Below are 18,166 nucleotides of genomic sequence, written 5' to 3'. Positions count from 1 at the left end.
GATATTCATAATTTCCATATTAAAATTTTTGACAATTAGCATGTGTTGAGGTGTAATTTCCGCGAAAATATTCAGTGATCTAGACACATCATGTGGCATGATGACGTGGTGTGTCCCACTAATTAGAACTTGACAAATGTAAGTAGTAGAAATATAGAAATTTCACGATATAAAGTATCTAGTTCTTATAAAAGAATGAAATCCTCAAATATAAAAACTTTCTAAATTACAACAATATAAACTATTAATACATACAATAGCAATAATAATAGTAATATATTTCATTTTTTCATTATATATTCACATTACTGTAAAACTAATTTATATACACTACTAGGCCGGAAAATTTAATCCGCGGGTTTCAGGTATTCCCGACCCAGTTCCAATATCCGACGGGTTTTGGGTACCCGAAATCCGAAATTATGGGTTCGGGTATGGGTTTGGGTTTGGGTTTGGGTTTGGGTTTGGGTTTGGGTAGTTAATGTTAGAATTTTTCGGGTTTAGGGTACCCGAAACTCGTATTAGGGTACCCGACCAATACACGATTAATTATGTATTTGTGATAAATATTTTTATTTAGTATAGGACCCATGGCCCATAGGGTAAATCTGTGGTAATTTTATTTAATCACATGTAGATTTAATACTTCTTTACATTCCTGTTCGGTTCATGTTGCATTATTTATGTTCTTACTTGTTATTTTTTGAAAATAGTATATATTTAATTAGTTATTCTTTCTTCATTTTATTTAGATGTTCATTTAATGTCTTTAAAAAATTATTTTAATCTCTTTTATGTTTCAAATTATACCAAAAAAAAAAATTATTTTAAAATTAAGTAGTGTCTATTTGTCTAATGTCTATGTCTATTTTATATAATATAGAATTATTGTCAATAAATAGTAAGTATTGTGTTATTTTTAATAATTTCTATTCTCATCATAATTTAATTTATAAAAGAATAAATTTTAAATATAATAATTCTGGGTTTATGGGTACCCAATTAGTTGGGTTTGGGTACCCGCATCGGGTATTAGGGTACCCGAATTCACATACGGATCGAGTATTGGGTATGATATTTTTTAGATTTCGGGTTCGGGTTACCCGAATTTTCGGGTTTGGATACCCGCGGGTACCCGGATTTACACCCCTATACACTACGTATTTTTTATTTTTTGTAATGGTAAAACAAAATTATATAAATATTTTCAATTTCATGCCTATTGTTCTGGTACGATTAATTATGATTTACTTAGTTTATTGTTATATTTTTATTTGTATTTTTTCAAATATACATATAAAATAAAAAATAGTACTCCTACTAAATTTCGGTTAATGTATCGTGATTATTTGAGATACATACAATACTGAGTAATTTTTTTTTCGTGTAATGGTAAAATAAAATTATATAAATATTTTTAATTTCATGCTTATAGTACTAACATGATTAATTATGATTTAGTTTATCATTATATTTTAAAAAAAATTTCATGTATAAATACAAAATGGAAAATAGTTAATTTACGTTAACGTATTGTGATTTTTGAGATACATATTATCCTATGGGACTCGTTTGATACAAAGGATGGGATATGAGAAGATATGTAAAACAAGATAAGAAATACGGGCTTCATGTCAAGATATATTTTTTTTCCGTTTTGTTTGATAGAAAAGAAATTATCTAAATTTGTATTGTATATTAATAACATGGCTTAACTTGACAAATTGGTGGGATACATAAACAAGGTTAATGTTATAATTTTGGTAAGATTAGATAGGGCCCTGGTCTTATATTGGGCTTTGAGTTAAGCTTAACTATGATATCAAACAATTAGAAATGTTCATATATAATTCTCTATCTTGGTATTACTAACTTATCAAACATGCCCATACTATATATAATGCGTTCACATGTATATACTATAAAATGAAAAAAAGAGAGACAATAGTCTATAATCAAATTTTAAATAAATTACCTAAAATAATGTCAATAGATAATGAAAAAAAGATGAAATACAAGTATTATATATATGTGTATTAATAGTATACAATGTAATTTGTAAAGTTTTTAAATTTCAAATGTTATTCTATTTATAAGAATTAGATACCTTAGGGAAATTTCTATATTTCTACTACTTACATTTGTCAAATTCTAATTAGTGGGACACACCACGTTATCATGCCACATGGTGTGTCTAGACCATTGAATATTTTCGCCTTAGAATTAAGTATGTAAGGTTCTAGCCCTGACATTATGTTTTGGTCCATTACAAATAGTACTATTAGTAATGAAGTAAAAAAAAAAATTGAAAGCTGAAGGGTGTACAAGTATATGAACAAACGTAACATAAAAGCATAAATTCCACTATATTACAAACTTAGAGTAACAAATCACGTATACATACAGATACAGTGAAACAGTAATACAAGAATGGTATCTGTACAAAATATATAAGGCTTCATCTTTGCAGAAGAAGAGCGGCGCCAACAAGACCTATCCACAAAGTTAAAGAAACCCAGAAAGCACTGTTCTTCTCCAGGCCAACGGGCGGTTTCCACACCATGAAATCCGCCAAATAGTCCTTGTCTGATGGAAGCTGATTACTCGTTGAACCACTCATCCTTTCATCCCTGTCTTTGTTTTTATCACTCCAAGTTGCCGCATAACTGATAGTAATGCAGTCAAAAGCAATCACAGGCTCATGTATATCAGATAATCCGAGAATATTTCAAGTGAAATTTTCATGAATAAAAAGGCTTACCTATCATAAGTAGAACCTATGAGTGGGATTGTTACCATCTCCTCCTGCGATATCTTGAGCTTAGGCGCTTGCAGTATGTAGCGCAGCTCTGCAGCCTGGCGTCGGATGCTGACACTGGGATGTCTCTTTTCCAATTGCTGGTACAGGTCAATGCAGTCTGCGTGGCGGTTATTAGCCTCGTAAGCCATAGCTAACCATATTTGTATCTGATGATGAGAACCAAGGAAAGTTAGTTTATGAAATGTGGTGGAAAATCTGAAGTTGGATGCTATATAGAGAGCATTACCAACCTCACCGCCAAACAGAGTAGGTCGAGGGATGATTGTGAGGGCGCCTTCAAGAAACTCGATGGCGCGCCCATACATACCCCTTCCGTATGCCTTCTGACCCAAATCAAACATTAACTGAGCTGTTTTCCTTCTTTCTGCTTGCTCCCTTGCTACCTTTAATAATATACATCCAATTCAAAGCTATTGTAACATAAAGGCAACTAAAGTACATTTTACTAAGGTAATGTGCACTAGTATTTAGCTGCTGTATTTAGAGAAGAGAAAACAGAAATTGACTGAAGTAATAATATTATACAGAAAGATGATAACTATGAGCTGATTATTCTACTTCATTCTCATCCATTGCTCCTTTTAGATAATAAACAATTCGATTGTATAACAAATAGAATAATACTCTATTCATCCAAGATTCTTCCATCTATCCATTGCTCCCTTTAGACAATAAAAAATTAGATTGTACAGCAAATAGAATAACACAAGACTTCCATTTTAATAACATAGTTTATTCACAAGTGACTTTCAAGTAAAACAAAAGGCCTCTAAATTCTTCTTTCAAGTTAATATCATCTATAATCATCCTTTCTATGCCCTAATCTAATGAAACCAGTAAGATGAAAGTTCCAGCATTGAAATCTGAAGAAGAAACTACATGAAGTATTTGTAAAGAAAGAATTGGCAAGGTTTTAAGAAAAATTGAAACAAAGGATAACGCAAAATCGAACCTTTTCAAGTTCCTTCTTCACTCTCATCCGCTTCTGCTCTTCAGTCTCCTCATCCGGTTCGCCATTACTATCGCCCTCGCCATACTCTTGATCAACTTGGTACTGCAGCTCCTCGGCCTTTTTCTCCAACTCTCTCATTTCTTCGATCTCCTTAACCCTCCTCCTCATCTCTTTCTCCCAGTCGAAACCGCCGTCGTCTTCGAGCTCGTCCCCTAAGCCGTTGCCGTTGCCGTTCTCGTCGTCGCTCGAATTCTCGTATTCCACCTCATTCACCTTGGATTGGTTCGATTTCCGCTTGTTCACGTGCTTTTCTCTGTGATCGAACACCGATTCAAAGGCCGCGTGGAAATTGGGGTTCTGGTGGAGATCCTTCCTGAAGAGGTTCAATACTGCGTCGGAGGGGAGTGGCCTGGGCCGGCGATCGGGGAGCGCGGTCGTGGAGAGGTCCAGGAATGGAGAGACGTTTCCGAGCACTACGGCCATGCCAGCGGCGTCGAGAGGAAGGAAGTTTTGAGATTTATCTGTGTTGCTTTCTGATGGGAGAAGATTTCTGCTGGAAAAATATGGAGGAGATATTTCAGGGCCAAGGACGGAAAAGGGCTCGCTGGCAGCGCGAGTTTGCTTGGGATCACAGGGGCAATAACGTCCAGAACAAAAAGAGAGGCGTGGCGCTGTGAGATGCCGTGTGGTGGCTGCTCAGACACGGAGATTCACCGTCTCTATGGTTAAAAGTTAAAAACTTTCTGGTAATTTCAAGTCTACTCACATTCGCCGCCCTATACAATTTCAGGATCACGCTAAATTTCTCCAACACGATTTAATTTAAATTCCTACATCAAATACTGATATGTACATTACTTAATTCTCAGCGTGCACTCGAGGCATTGCTTCATTTCATTCTTTTCCTTGACTTTTGTCTCTACCTGTTGCCATTGTGTGGTGCGTTGTCACCGCAAGGCAACGTATCCACACAAATTCATCTTTGATTAAATTTAATACCAGAAATCGTTCCATTTATTGGAGGACTATTTTCCCACTTGTAATTTCTGATCGAAATTCAGTCATGGCTCTGTCTCTCTGCAACTCCCAACTCCTCCATCCGTTCCCCGTCCAACGGAGGAAGTTTTTAACCAAGACTCATTCCTTAAATCAAAATCTTAATCAAGAAAAACCCCAATTTAAGCGCTTCGCCTCTAGTAGAAGATTCCGCCACATTTCTTCTGTGAAATCAGCTTCTGTAAACGGGTACCCAATCACCAAAGAAGATGGGGTTCCTTCCGCCGGCGGTGAGAAAATTGAATTGACTGAGAAGCTGAAGAAATGGGTCAAGTTTGCGCGGGAAATCTTTCCCGGTGGGGATTGGTGGAGGCTTCCGACGGAGGATATTGGAGATGTAATGGTGGCGAAACCCGTGACTGTTTTTCGGGCACTGAAGAAAATGTGGGACTTGATAGCGGAGGATCGATGGGTTATATTTACCGCTTTTGTTACACTCGTCATCACAGCAGTATGTGCAATCTAGTATATTATGTTTTCAATGAACGACTGTTTTGCTAAGTGTCATTACAAAGATATGTGCTTAAGCTGTGGATGTTAGGTGGGTGAGTTAGTGCCTTAGGCCTTGAAATCGAGTTGAACTTGTTCGTTGTTTTGGTACTCGAATGAGTTGCTTATGCAGTGTTCTCTGTTGCTTAGATGGAATTAAACAGTTAAGAGTGGCAAGTTTCCCCTTTGCTTATTTGTGTAGTTGATATAAGAATGCTATAATCATTAAGGTTTTGAAATTTACTTGTTTTCTATACGTATTGTATACGTGCCAAGTTACAACTGTTGTGTTGTTCCATTACCTTCGACATTGTGTCTAATTTGCAGAAGTTTTATCGTTGCTGAATTTTGTTGTTTTGGCTCAGCTTTCAGAGATATCGATCCCACATTATCTGACTGCGTCGATATTTTCTGCGCAAAGTAGCACCATTGCCCTGTTCCATCGAAATCTGCGTCTCTTAGTTATGCTGTGCATCACTGCAGCAATATGCAGGTTAAGATCGTTTACGGTCATAAGCTCCCTTCTTCATTAGATACTTGCTCTCACCTTGTTAAATGTCCTTTTTTCTTCATAGCATATAGGGCAATTGTATAAACTCCACAACACAACATAATTATATATCTTCTGTAGCAAAAGTGCTGCACCCTTTTCTGGACTGATATCTAAACTAATACCTCCTTTTCTGGCTTATACTTGTAGTGGTGTGCGTGGTTGCTTGTTCGGCATTGCTAATTTGATGCTTGTGAGTTCCCTCAACTGTATTTTATCTTTCTACAGCTTCTATTCTACAGGAAACTTTGTTGCTTTTTTTTTTATGAATGTTATATAAATGTATTACTCCTACTAAGCAAGAGGAAACTTTCCAAATTGTTGATGGAAACCAAATGTAAAGAATGGACATGCACCCCTTCTATTACTCCACTAAGATTTTTAGTTCCTCATTTTGTCAATGTCCTCGTTCTAATCTAGTTATATTGATTACATAGTATAATTTATGTTGTCCAGGTCAAACGATTGAGGGAAAGACTATACTCAACTCTACTTCTGCAGGTCCATATTTAGCTTTAAATAAATTCATTTACACAGCATTAAACCTAATTTGCATGTTGACATCATCATTTGATTTTTTGAATATATCCTTTGTAGGACATATCTTTTTTTGACTCTGAAACAGTTGGTGATTTGACAAGTAGGCTTGGTTCGGATTGCCAACAAGTATCACGTGTGATAGGAAATGACCTGAATCTGATACTGCGCAATGTTCTTCAGGTTTGTCTGTTTTACATAGAAACGCTTAGTACAGTTAGTCTTTAATCTGAGGATCTCATTACTACCCTCTGTAGGGTTCAGGTGCTTTGATCTACTTATTGGTTTTGTCGTTGCCACTTGGACTATGTGTATTGGGCATCTGCATCTCCCTCTCAACTATTATGCTGATATATGGCCAGTAAGTATCTTCTGCATCCTTTTATTATATACATCAGATACTTTATCTAAATTCTCTTGGGATATAGTTATATTTCTCGTCAATTTATAATAAATTTGCTCTGGTAACAAGTTCTAGCCTTCAGCTATATTCTCCTAGATGCAGTAGTAGGTTATGGAATTTTCTTGATATTGGGATGGGTCTGAGATATGGCCTTGTTATTGGATTTGTAGCTGGTTTCTTCAGATCATAGGATTTTTAACTCTTGACAAAAGTTACTCTTTTATTTAGGAGCCCACGTTTTGATCTCTTTTACTTCCATATGATTTAAATTGTTCTCTCTCTTGTATAGGTACCAAAAGAAATCGGCCAAGTTAACTCAAGAGATTACTGCTTCAGCCAATAATGTAAAACACAAATATTTTTTTTTCTGGGTCCACAGCCATGCACTAAAGTTCTCATGGTATATGAATTTCTTTGGAATGATATAGGTTGCCCAAGAGACATTCTCTTTGATGAGAACTGTTCGGGTATATGGGACAGAGCAACAAGAACTTGGAAGGTAAATATCTTTATTATAGATTTTCTTCATTCTCGAATGCATCTTTGTAATCCTATTCTTAACTAAGTCAAATTTTGTTGGGAGTCTTAATCAGTGTCATCATTTTCTGTCCAATGTCAAAAGTCACAATTGTAGTAAATGGGGTAAATTTAGAGGGGGGGGTAAATTAAAAAGGGTGTTTATGTGATTGTGAAAATGAAGGACTAATAACAGTTGGTAAATTAGTTATTCTGGATTCATTTTTTTCTTTTGGTTATCAACACATATGTAATGTAATGCAATGCAATAATATCTGCTTTGAAATTAATAAGTTCCCCAATCTTTCATTATCTTGGTGACTAGGTACGAAAGTTGGCTGGAGAAATTAGCTGGCATAAACTTGCGACAGAGTGCAGCTTACGGGTTCTGGAACTTCGGCTTCAACACTCTATACCATGCAACTCAGGTTTAGACAATTTCACAGATAATATAAATGTAATTTTCAGCATTTTGGCTCAGTGTTCAATCTCAATTAAAGTCCAAACGTTTCCTTTTCTATATTCATCTTGAACTTCCATACATCTTTTTCCACCACTTCTTAGTTCATGTGTCGTATATCTTAAGTCCCTTTCTGACTTTGGGCCGACTCTTGAAAATGTCTTTGATGAATGAAGTTTTATTGGTTTATCTTTTCTTAACTCCTTTGAAGTTTCCATTTTATTGTTGTAGCTTGTGGGTTTCCATTTTATTGTTGTAGATTGTTGGTTTCTCTCCTATAAGATATACGGTATATCTTTATGATTATAAAGTAATAAGGTTCTGATGTAGCATTTGAGTTAGTCAATTGTATTTGATATGAATATTATATTTGGATCATCATAGTAGATATCATTTGGGCTAGTACATTTGACGTAAGTTTTCCTGTGTCATGTTGCAGGTCATTGCTGTGGTGATAGGAGGAATGTCCATTCTGAGCGGTCAAATTACAGCGGAGCAACTGACAAAGTTCATTTTATACAGTGAATGGCTAATCTATTCCACATGGTGGGTCGGGGATAATTTATCAAATTTGATGCAGTCTATTGGAGCAAGTGAAAAAGTTTTTCACCTGATAGATCTTTCACCCAGCGATCAGTTTACTGCAAAAGGCATGTACTTTCTCTTAAAGCATGAGTATTCAACTTTCCATTTAGTTTTAGAATTTTATTTTGTTTTACCTTTTATGCACTGTTTCGTTTGAATTGGCACTACACACTGACTGTGCAGAAGTGTAATTATAATGCAGAGCTCAACATTTAGTAGTTTGAATGAGGATCTAGGCATTTCCTAATCAGTGAATAGTGGAGCAGATGCATAGAGTGCATAGTTTCTTAATAGACGGTGACTTGAGGATTAAGTCCATCGATATATTTTTATCACGCTGCACAAACTTATATTAACCTTATAAAGTCAATATTTGGACTTTGGTTGGCTTTGTGCTAATGTAATGCATAATACCTGGGATGTCTCAAAAACAGAAAAATCAACGTTCTTGGAGGATTTGTGTTACTTTCTGAAGTTACTGGTGAGATTCTCAGTTTACACCCCTACTCGAAAACATGAACATTAGTGTCACCTGCTCCTAACTTTAGCCTTTAAGATAGAGAAAGATATCATCCGTAAGAACTCCTTTAGACGTCTCACAAACTACACATTCTCCATTGTTTTCATGTCAGATATATAGGTCAATAGCATTTACTTGGATTTTTGCTCTAATATATACAGGCTTAAGGCTACAAAAGTTGATAGGACGGATTGAGTTTGTGGATGTGTCCTTCCACTATCCTTCTAGGCCTTCGGTAAGCTTCGCATCATTGACCTTATATATTGTTATAAAATTCTAAAATCCAAACTATGACATAGAATGCTTTGCAGTAGCACGCCTCATTTGCCTCGAACTCTCTACATGCTGCTAATATCTTGTTATCCTTTCCACAGTTGTCTATACTGCAAAACTTCAACTTGACAGTTCATCCTGGGGAAGTAATTGCCATTGTAAGTTCGTTTCTTATTGTTTCATTTGTGTTATGGTGTGCGATATACAGGAATTTTTTGGATGTTTTTCTTCTCATCTTTAGCATGTTCAGTACAGTTCTGTTTCAGTTTGTATCAAGTGACATCACAATGGCATTACCAAACTGTTATTTTCCCAATCAGTATTTGTCTTTTACATCAAAATAATGAATTTTGGGCTCGAATGCTGTGTAATGCTTCAAAGTTTTCAGGTTGGCCTGAGTGGTAGTGGGAAGAGCACCGTAGTGAACCTTTTGCTCCGTCTATATGAACCAACAAATGGGGAGGTAAAAACATTTTAGTCTGTCTCATCCATATTCTATTTTTTATGATATGCACGTTTTAGTGTCGTTCTTATTTCCAACTTCAGATACTTGTTGATGGCCACCCAATGAAATCACTGAATGTTAAGTGGTTAAGAGAAAGGGTCGGATATGTGGGACAGGTACTACACCTTGTTTTCTACTAAAAGTTAAATGCAAGCAGAATTATTTAATTGTATATATATATATTGTAAATATGTAGGAGCCCCGACTCTTCCGCATGGATGTAAGTTCAAATATAAAGTATGGATGCCCTCGAGCTGTTACTCAGCAGGATGTGGAATTGGCTGCCAAGCAGGCTTTTGCTCATGATTTTATACTAGCCCTGCCGAATGGCTACCAAACCCTAGTTGATGATGATTTGCTCAGCGGAGGACAGAAGCAGCGTATTGCTATTGCTAGGGCCATCCTTAGAGACCCGAGCATTCTGATCATGGATGAAGCTACGAGTGCTCTAGATGCAGAAAGCGAACACAATGTTAAGGTAGACAAAGTTAGACATATACATATCCATAATACACAATCTTGCTTTGCTGATTTTGGCATTGTCAACAGGGTGTTCTTCGCACTGCAAAAACCGAGATGCAAAATAAGAGGACAGTTTTTGTGATCGCACACAGGTGAGTTTGCACGCCTTTGCAAGTGGATTTCCTACAGTTTCCCCTATTCTGATGAACCTTTTTTGCAGACTATCGACAATCCAAAGCGCAGACAGGATAATTGTAATGGATAGTGGTAAAATCGTTGAGGTACGATGTTTTAACGCTATTTGAGACAGGCAATTGCTTGCAGTTAGTCTGAGTATTGCAATTCTTCGAATATTCAGATGGGCGACCACACGGATCTCCTAATGAAAGATGGTTTGTACGCACGATTGATAAGAAGACAGGCGGATGCAGTTGCCTGATCTTGTAGATCTATACTCCCTATAGATCTTATACGAAAACAGAGTAGGACGACCAAACTCGTGTACAGACGACCATATTACTGTCGCTGGCTGGCTGAAGAGGAAATATTGACCATATCTAGTAGCGCCACTGAAGAGGAAACCTTGAGCACCTCAAATCTTTATAAATGGGGTTTGAGATACAAAGAAAGTGTATTCTTTTGCTCGACTTCCTTCCGTTGAAATCAAAGGAAGTTATGATGTTTTTCATCTATTCATTTGACCTCTGTTTCCATCAGAGGAGGTTGACTGGTTGAGCATTTCAAGATTTTAAGCAATATTGAATTTGTCGTGTTTCATCGGTAATTTTTTTATTTGAGGTGAATATATAGTTAGAAATTGGAGATGATGTAAACACGTTTAAACTTGATGGAGTAATTTTCGAACCAACTTAAATACTACTAATAAAATGAAAATATATTGCTTTAAAAAATTGACCATTCCCTCAAAAGTAAATAAATTTTTTAATGAAATTAGAAATTTGTAAGAAAATTGTAGTAATACTATTTCCCTCCTTGTCTGCCAAATCGGGGTCGACTATTCTATATTCTATGAATGGAAGTGCCATAATAGAAATCCAGTTACAAAGATAAAACCCTTAAAACCCAAATCAAACTCGCGTCAAAAATTGGACATGGACTACCAGCAGCCCCACGGCTACATGAGGCATCCCCCGCCACCGCCTCCGCCTCCGCCTCCGCCACCGCCCGCGGCGGATCCGTTCCAAAGACCACCACTCCCTCCCCCCCAATCCAATCATCCGTGGCCCTATCCCCCTACCCAATTTCAATACCAGCCCCAAACACAACACTCCCCTTCCCCTCCTCCTCCGCAGTGGCCGCCGCCGCCTCAGTCATCTGACCATCCTCAATACGCTCAGCATCCCTATCAGACGCATCAGCCTCCGCATTACCCTGCCCACCCTCACTATCCGCCTCCGCCCCAGCTTCCGCCTAGACCGCCTCACGCTTCTCAGTCCTACCCTCAGGTATCTTTCGTATTCGATTTGATTTTGAGAAAAATGATTTGACTATTTTTTCTAATAGACATGTCTAGCGTGTTGTCTCCGGCTTTGTTTAATGATTGAACTAGGTTTTATAGTGCGTTTGAAGTCCATGAATTGGCTTTGAGGATATTGAATATATGTGCAAGCATTTATGCGCTTTCCATATGATTTTTTGTTACAATTGAACGGGATGAGAGTAATATGTCATTGTAATTGTATTATTTGTTTACCTTTATCTACTAAAATTGTTTCTACTTTCATTTTCATCGTATAGTGGCTGAATGCAAATTATTTTGGAAGAATATGAAAAGAGCCTCATAACCTCAGTTCTGAAATTATAAGGATGTATGATGACTCCGACTCATCTTAGAAAATTGATTATTGATTGAGGTCATGTAATTTCAATCCTATAGCTGATGCTACGTCTGCTAATAAACCAACTATTTTCTGAGTTGTAAAGAAAATAAATGAGAACATCCATGAACTGGTTGCTTTTTAATGGTAATGAAATGATGAGATAATGGTGATATCAAATATTCTAATAATCCATTTGGAGGTCATTGTAATGTAAAATTTTGATTATCTGACAGGATTTTGTTGAGTGGTTATTTAGTACAATTAATTTGCGTTAACCTTCTGCGAACAGAAAAGACTACTATCTCTGTTGTCTAACATTTGTATTAATGCACTGAAAATAACTGCTATAACCTTTAATTCGGGCATTTTCAATTTCTTTAAATATTTATCGAGTGATAAAGTGCCCATTGTCACTTTTGTTTACAGCAGGTAATTTTCTGCTCATCTATTTCATTTTCTAGCTTATTTATTATGATTGATCTCGATGAACATTCTCGGACCACATATGTGATTTTTAACATTGCCTGGTTATTATTGTAGGACTGGGGAAGTGGCGGTTGGAGTCATCATCAAAATTGGCAATACCCAAGTTAGTCCAGGATATGCTATCTTTTGCTTGGAATTTTTTGTTCCTTTATGCTTTAGGCTAAGAACTATAAGTGTTTCTTTTTGGTCTTGCACGGAACTTTCTTCAAAGAAAATTTGTATCATTGCAGTTGCAGGGTTCTTTCTGAATTATTATATGACCAAACTATAAAGTTCAAACTTGATCACGACCAATAAAACACATTAATACCTAGTTAATTTTCTGATTTCAAAATATGGCTAAAGTGGAGCATAATTCTAGGAACTGATGTTAGTTTTGTACGATCGGAATCAGCTAATGTCTACCACTCACTTTTGGATCTACTCTTCTGGAAACTCATTCTCAAGCTTTTATATCTTAGACGCAATCCAATTCTTATGTTGGGGAAAATATCGATTTTTTACACAATTTTTTTCCCATTCACCTCTAATCCCGCTTGGAGTTCTGATCAGCTGAAATGTTTGATTAGCATCTTTCTTTGTGAGTCTGCTAATTTAAATCGTATCTAAAGATGCAGCTAATAACAATGAAGAAGACTGGGCAGCTAGAGCTAAGGCATGGGCTGCTGCTAAATCTGCCTCGGACAATCAACACACTCCATCACATTTTGGACCAGGTGGAAGACCAGAAGAGCAAAATCATTTCCACGAGAAATATCCTCAACAATTTCTTGATGGGCATGTGCCAGTAGCTCCAGCATCAAACTATCATCAATTCCCAGTTTCAATGGGGTCGTCAAACAGGACAGGTGTAGATGTACACGCTCCATTTCCGGCTAGAGATGGAGGCACATCTGGAGATTCAATTCCACCTTTCCCTCCACAAGAAAAATCACCTATAAGTCCACTAGTCCATCAGCAGGAGGTACCTTCTAGTTATTCTTCTGTTGCAGGTAAAAACTTAATTAGTATATCTGTTATGCTGTGAATCTGTGCTAAGCTATTGATTCTCCTTGCTTTATACGCTTCGAACAAGCATGTGAAGTATACCATTGCACTTTCAAATCTTAGACATGCATGAGGTAGAGAAAAGCAACAACTAAACAGCTTAAGTTGGGAAGGGTGTGCTACTCCTAGACAGTGATTATAGCCATTCATTAGGATCCTCAGTATAGTCTGGGAAGACGTTGTAGGCATACTTGAATGTTTAGGTAAAGACATGAAATTGTTAGTAGTACTATCCACTATCAAGTGGATAAAAAAATAGGACGGCAACAGAACTATCAGGGTATTGGCTTTATAAATCTCAAATTGAAATCAGGCATTTACTGTTATCAAAATTTTCTATTATTATGAAAAACGTTCCTTACTTGTTTTTTTATTGCAGGTAATGTGGAGGCTGTGGATAGATACGAAAAGCTCAATAGCTCTTCATCTACTCCAGTTGCTTCTTTTCCGCCACATCATTTTCATCATATGCCGCCCACAACTGGCAGATGGATGGAGGAACCTCATCATGTACTTCATAGCCAGCCAACTGAGTCTGTAACTGACATGAGCGATCAACCACTGAATTTTGCACCACATTACAATCGTGATCCTGAGACGCATGTCCAACCCAACTATGCGCACTCTTCCAGCGTTTCTGTTAGAGGTGGAGATCCTACTGTGGCTATGTCTTCAAACTATGCGTGGCCTCCTCATGCTGCACCTGGGGCTGCTTATCCTCCGCCACCTCCGGCAATGCCATTAGGGTCACAGGTTTTACATTGAGCCTGCATATGGTTGTAATTTATATCCTCACTACACTTACTAATGTCATTTGGCTTCTTTAAGGTTGATCATCCAATAGCTATGCCTTCTCCAGTATCTGGACATACTGCTCCAATATTTCCTCCTGGTCCTGGTTTCCAGCCTACTGTTCCAATGGTAGGTAGTGGTGTTTTTGGGGTTGGTGCAGGAGTAACACCTCATCCCACAACATTTTCAGGAGATGCTTTTGGTTCAGCTGACCGTCCTAAAAAGGTGAGTATCACCATATGTTGTTAGGAACTATAACCTTCTATGATAGTAGATTAGATAATCATAACAAATTGTTAATAACAATATAATTTTTCTCTTTCCTGATTAACATGTCAGCTTGAGTTTAACAACTAGTCCAGTCACTTAGAGATATTTGTTTTGTATCATAGGCATCCGTACCTAACTGGCTTAGGGAAGAAATCATTAAGAACAAGGCTGTTATCACGAGTACAAGTTCTGCCCTGAATTTTCCCAAGGAGGAATCACAATTCATGAATGATGATGATGATAACGATAAGCCTTCTAGGAAGGGAGATCAATCAGACCACAAAAGCAACGATTCATCAACAGAAGATGAAGATGAGGTATCCCCTCTCTACATGTTGACTCAGAGTTCTCTGGTTGATGGATGGCCATATATTCCATTGTATCTATGTTCTACCTCCTCTCTGAGTTTTAAATTGCACTATACACTCGTGTCTATTTATCAATGAAAATTTGTTTGAAGTCTTTGCTATGTCCCAGTCACTACCAATCCCACTATGTGATTTATAAGTTTTTAATAGCTTGAGTATCAATATATTACTCCGTGCCATTCAAAGCGAAGCATTTCTTTTTCAGCAAGGGATTTTATGTAGTGTTGTTTAAGTGTGTTAGGTCCAACGAAAATAAAGTAGCAGAGAGAGTGGTGATTCCATTTTTAGAAATGTGTCACTTTGAGTGGGGCAAAGGGATATCAAAAAGCAAAAATGAGTTCCAGATTGATGCTAATACTTCTTCCTCTTTGTAGGATGAGGTTGAAGTTGCTAGAACTGCAGCTATTAACCAGGAGATAAAGCGTGTTCTGACTGATGTTCTTCTGAAGGTTCCAGATGGTCCATTTCTATTAAAGTTCATTTTTCCTTCGAAGCATGTTTTGACAATATGGTATATGGCAGGTTACTGATGATCTGTTTGATGAAATAGCTACCAAAGTTCTGAAAGAAGATGGTCCCTCAGTTGAAGGTGGCTGACTACAAGTGGACAGTCTTTCCATATTAAATTGATTCCATATGCCATGTTTTTACATTATTTTTGATAGGATAGTTTTAGAAGAATAACTCGATGCTTTTTCATATTTTCTATTTGCATGATAAAGTTCCTTATGTCCTTTTCATTTGTGTAGTTAATCGAGATGGTGACTTGTCAAAACACCACTTATTGCCTTCTGCTCCACCAGTTTCAACACCCAAGGCCTCTGCCAAGATTCTGATCCCAACCAAGGCCAAGGGAAGTGACAATGAGGATGCTAGTGAAAGATCTACTTCTGGTTCCGCTGGAGATATACTGGGGCTGGGTAATTATGCCTCGGATGAGGAAGATGAGATACAGAATCCAGGCAAGCCAAATTTAAAGGATGGCTCCATGCAACAGAGCAAGCTTTTGGACTCTAATCCTGTCATTGAGAACAGTGGTTCCCCGGAACAAAGAAATGTTCCAGCTAGTGCTGCTGAAAATCTGCCAAATGATAATATGGCTGCTAAAGAATTTGCATCAGATAATAGTCTGCATTCCTCTAAGAGATTGTCTGGCACTGTAGAGAATGAGTACCAGCATGGTTATGATACTTCTATATCGAGCAACTATTTGACTGAAAAGGCTGTTGAGAGAGATGAAATACCAGATGGGAATTTTGAAGCTCAAAGGTGGATGAACAATGATTCCCGTACCCAAAATACCCGGAGCGGATCTGATAAAAATGATGAGCTTGAAAACAAAAGAAGCTCAATGAAGAAAGAGCAAAAAAAATCAGAAAGTTCTAAGGGTAGATTGGATAAGAAGGGAGATGAAGAACATAGAAGACATGAAGAAAGGCGAGCAAGAGCTGGTAGGAATGACCATCATGATAATTTCAAAGATAAAGTGAAGGAGAAAGGTAAGACTGATGAAAAAGCAATTAACAATGAACCAAGGAGGCGGCCCTCTTCTTCCGATGACAAGGAAGGGACAGTTGAGGCACACAAAGATAAAAGAAGTAGTAGTAAAAAAGACAATGATGGGAAAAGGAAAGAGAGAACAGGGGATGACAGAAAAGAACGATCTAGACATAAAAGTGGTACTGAACCCAGTAGGCATAAACGGCGCCGGTCATCTTCAGTTGGTGCCAGGGATAGAGGGACCAAGGATAACTCCTTGGATAGTCGTGCAAATGAGTCGAGTGATGAGTCATCAGATGATTCTAGAAGGTGTTTTTTCTGAGAGAAATTATTATCATCTTGTTAATAATCTCCACATACTTTGTTGTGATGCATATATAATGTAATTTGGTGTCCAGGAAATTACATCACTCGAGAAGACATAAATCTCCATTGCCCACCAGGACAAGAAAAAGGTACCTCTACCCCAAAAGTTTACTCTAACCAGTCTTCATGTACATTATACCATCTATATTTCCTGATTTTTGTGTTGGGAAATATTTTAATCCTTTCAGGGTACATACTTTTATTTTCCTTGAATTTTTATTGGTCTGTCTCTGTCCCTCATTATGACCTCTTCTCAGCATATTGACTTGATTTTATTTCTGACAAATTGTTAACATCTCTTGCTGCTGTTACAATCTCTAGCCTAAAAAGAGATTTTGGTAATGTGAAGGCATGAGCTTTGTTTAGATCTATGGCTGGAGTCTGTCTTGAGCTAGAAATTAGACAAGTAAATCTTATGTTCTATTCTCACTGGCTTAGTATGTAATGTTTCCTTCTAGACAAGTTTCGCGGTCACCCCATAGCAAGCATTCTAAGCGCAGGAATTCTCCCTACTCTTCTCTTGAGAGTACCAGGTACCACTCTAATCCGTTTTAGTTGTATTCTGTAATTATTTATGAGACTTGTCCATCCATCAACTCAGCAGTCTGCAACTCAGGTGAAAAGTGTTGTTTACAGCATTGACATTTACTGTTGCATTGGTATGAACATAATGATTTGCAATTTCAGGGGGAAAAGATCACCATCACTGTCGCCATCAAGATCAAGATCCAGATCGCCTGTGCACCGCCGACGATAGTAGGTTTGAAACTGGGTGAAGCCCGACTTATCTCCATGCCAAGCCATATCCTGCCACCATGAATGATGATATGAAGTCACACACAGGAACAGTGTGGAGAAGCAAAGATATCAGCTCACAACCTTTGATTGGGTGGGAATTGATTACTATCTTGGAAGAAGTCAAGATACGTCTGCAGGGGTTGCTATGTGGAGACGGCGACATGATGCTGTAAAGCCACCATTCAGCATTTTCTGGACATAGACGCATGTTTCAAATGGTGTTATGGTACTATTACCTGTTGTCTAGTATCAGTTTCTATTATATAATTGGATTACCCGCTGGTCTTGATTTTGTTGGTTGATGTCCATCAAATCAGCTGTGATACACAGCTTCCGAGTCAATGCTCATGGTTTTGATGCAGGTTCAACCTTTTTTTAAGCTGTAGTATTAGCTGCTGCCTTATTCCTTCAATGTAATCAAACTTCTTATGCGTTCTTCACTTTGTATGTAGAATATGTAGAATCTCGACTGCACAATACCTTTTCGGCACATTCTTACATCGGTTTTATCTACAAATATTGACATAAAAACTTGTCTAGTCCAGCAATATATTTCTTGTGTTCACTTA

At 37.4% G+C, this 18,166-nt stretch overlaps 3 protein-coding genes across 8 annotated transcripts; 2 read left to right on the top strand and 1 right to left on the bottom strand.

The window, feature by feature from the left end:
* Positions 1 to 2,347: 2,347 nt before the first annotated feature.
* LOC125203503 lies at positions 2,348 to 4,338 on the bottom strand. Its single transcript, XM_048101858.1, has 4 exons — positions 3,774 to 4,338; positions 3,052 to 3,204; positions 2,762 to 2,967; positions 2,348 to 2,666 (listed from the first exon to the last, which is right to left on the bottom strand). The coding sequence occupies exons 1-4, from the start codon at positions 4,254 to 4,256 to the stop codon at positions 2,459 to 2,461; spliced, it is 1,050 nt and encodes a 349-aa protein (XP_047957815.1). The 5' UTR covers positions 4,257 to 4,338; the 3' UTR covers positions 2,348 to 2,458.
* Positions 4,339 to 4,437: 99 nt separating this feature from the next.
* LOC125203502 (ABC transporter B family member 26, chloroplastic) lies at positions 4,438 to 10,906 on the top strand. The gene is made up of 18 exons (XM_048101856.1): positions 4,438 to 5,280; positions 5,684 to 5,811; positions 6,019 to 6,061; positions 6,325 to 6,369; positions 6,466 to 6,588; positions 6,663 to 6,766; positions 7,098 to 7,152; positions 7,237 to 7,307; positions 7,650 to 7,752; positions 8,224 to 8,434; positions 9,051 to 9,124; positions 9,264 to 9,320; positions 9,551 to 9,625; positions 9,709 to 9,783; positions 9,864 to 10,145; positions 10,217 to 10,281; positions 10,350 to 10,410; positions 10,488 to 10,906. Exons 1-18 carry the CDS (start codon positions 4,837 to 4,839, stop codon positions 10,566 to 10,568), a joined length of 2,097 nt encoding a protein of 698 aa, XP_047957813.1. The 5' UTR covers positions 4,438 to 4,836; the 3' UTR covers positions 10,569 to 10,906.
* A 287-nt stretch (positions 10,907 to 11,193) lies between these two features.
* LOC125205447 (bromodomain-containing protein 4) lies at positions 11,194 to 18,166 on the top strand. Of its 6 annotated transcripts, XR_007173756.1 has the most exons (14): positions 11,195 to 11,595; positions 12,511 to 12,559; positions 13,068 to 13,448; positions 13,883 to 14,256; positions 14,332 to 14,520; positions 14,688 to 14,882; positions 15,308 to 15,382; positions 15,456 to 15,522; positions 15,683 to 16,742; positions 16,832 to 16,888; positions 17,258 to 17,332; positions 17,487 to 17,823; positions 17,915 to 17,959; positions 18,050 to 18,166. XR_007173756.1 is itself a non-coding variant. In XM_048104382.1 (13 exons), exons 1-12 carry the CDS (start codon positions 11,242 to 11,244, stop codon positions 17,554 to 17,556), a joined length of 2,946 nt encoding a protein of 981 aa, XP_047960339.1. In that variant the 5' UTR covers positions 11,194 to 11,241; the 3' UTR covers positions 17,557 to 17,559; positions 17,643 to 18,033. The 6 variants fall into 6 exon arrangements, 3 of the variants coding, with proteins under 3 accessions (XP_047960339.1, XP_047960341.1, XP_047960338.1); XM_048104382.1 differs by lacking the exon at positions 18,050 to 18,166 and having other exon boundaries at positions 11,194 to 11,595; positions 17,487 to 17,559; positions 17,643 to 18,033; XR_007173757.1 differs by lacking the exon at positions 17,915 to 17,959.

The sequence above is a fragment of the Salvia hispanica genome, chromosome 2 (genome assembly GCF_023119035.1).
Source record: "Salvia hispanica cultivar TCC Black 2014 chromosome 2, UniMelb_Shisp_WGS_1.0, whole genome shotgun sequence".
NCBI lineage: Eukaryota > Viridiplantae > Streptophyta > Magnoliopsida > Lamiales > Lamiaceae > Salvia > Salvia hispanica.
Note: the sequence above shows the minus strand (reverse complement) of the source record. Positions and strands in the feature narration are given on the sequence as shown.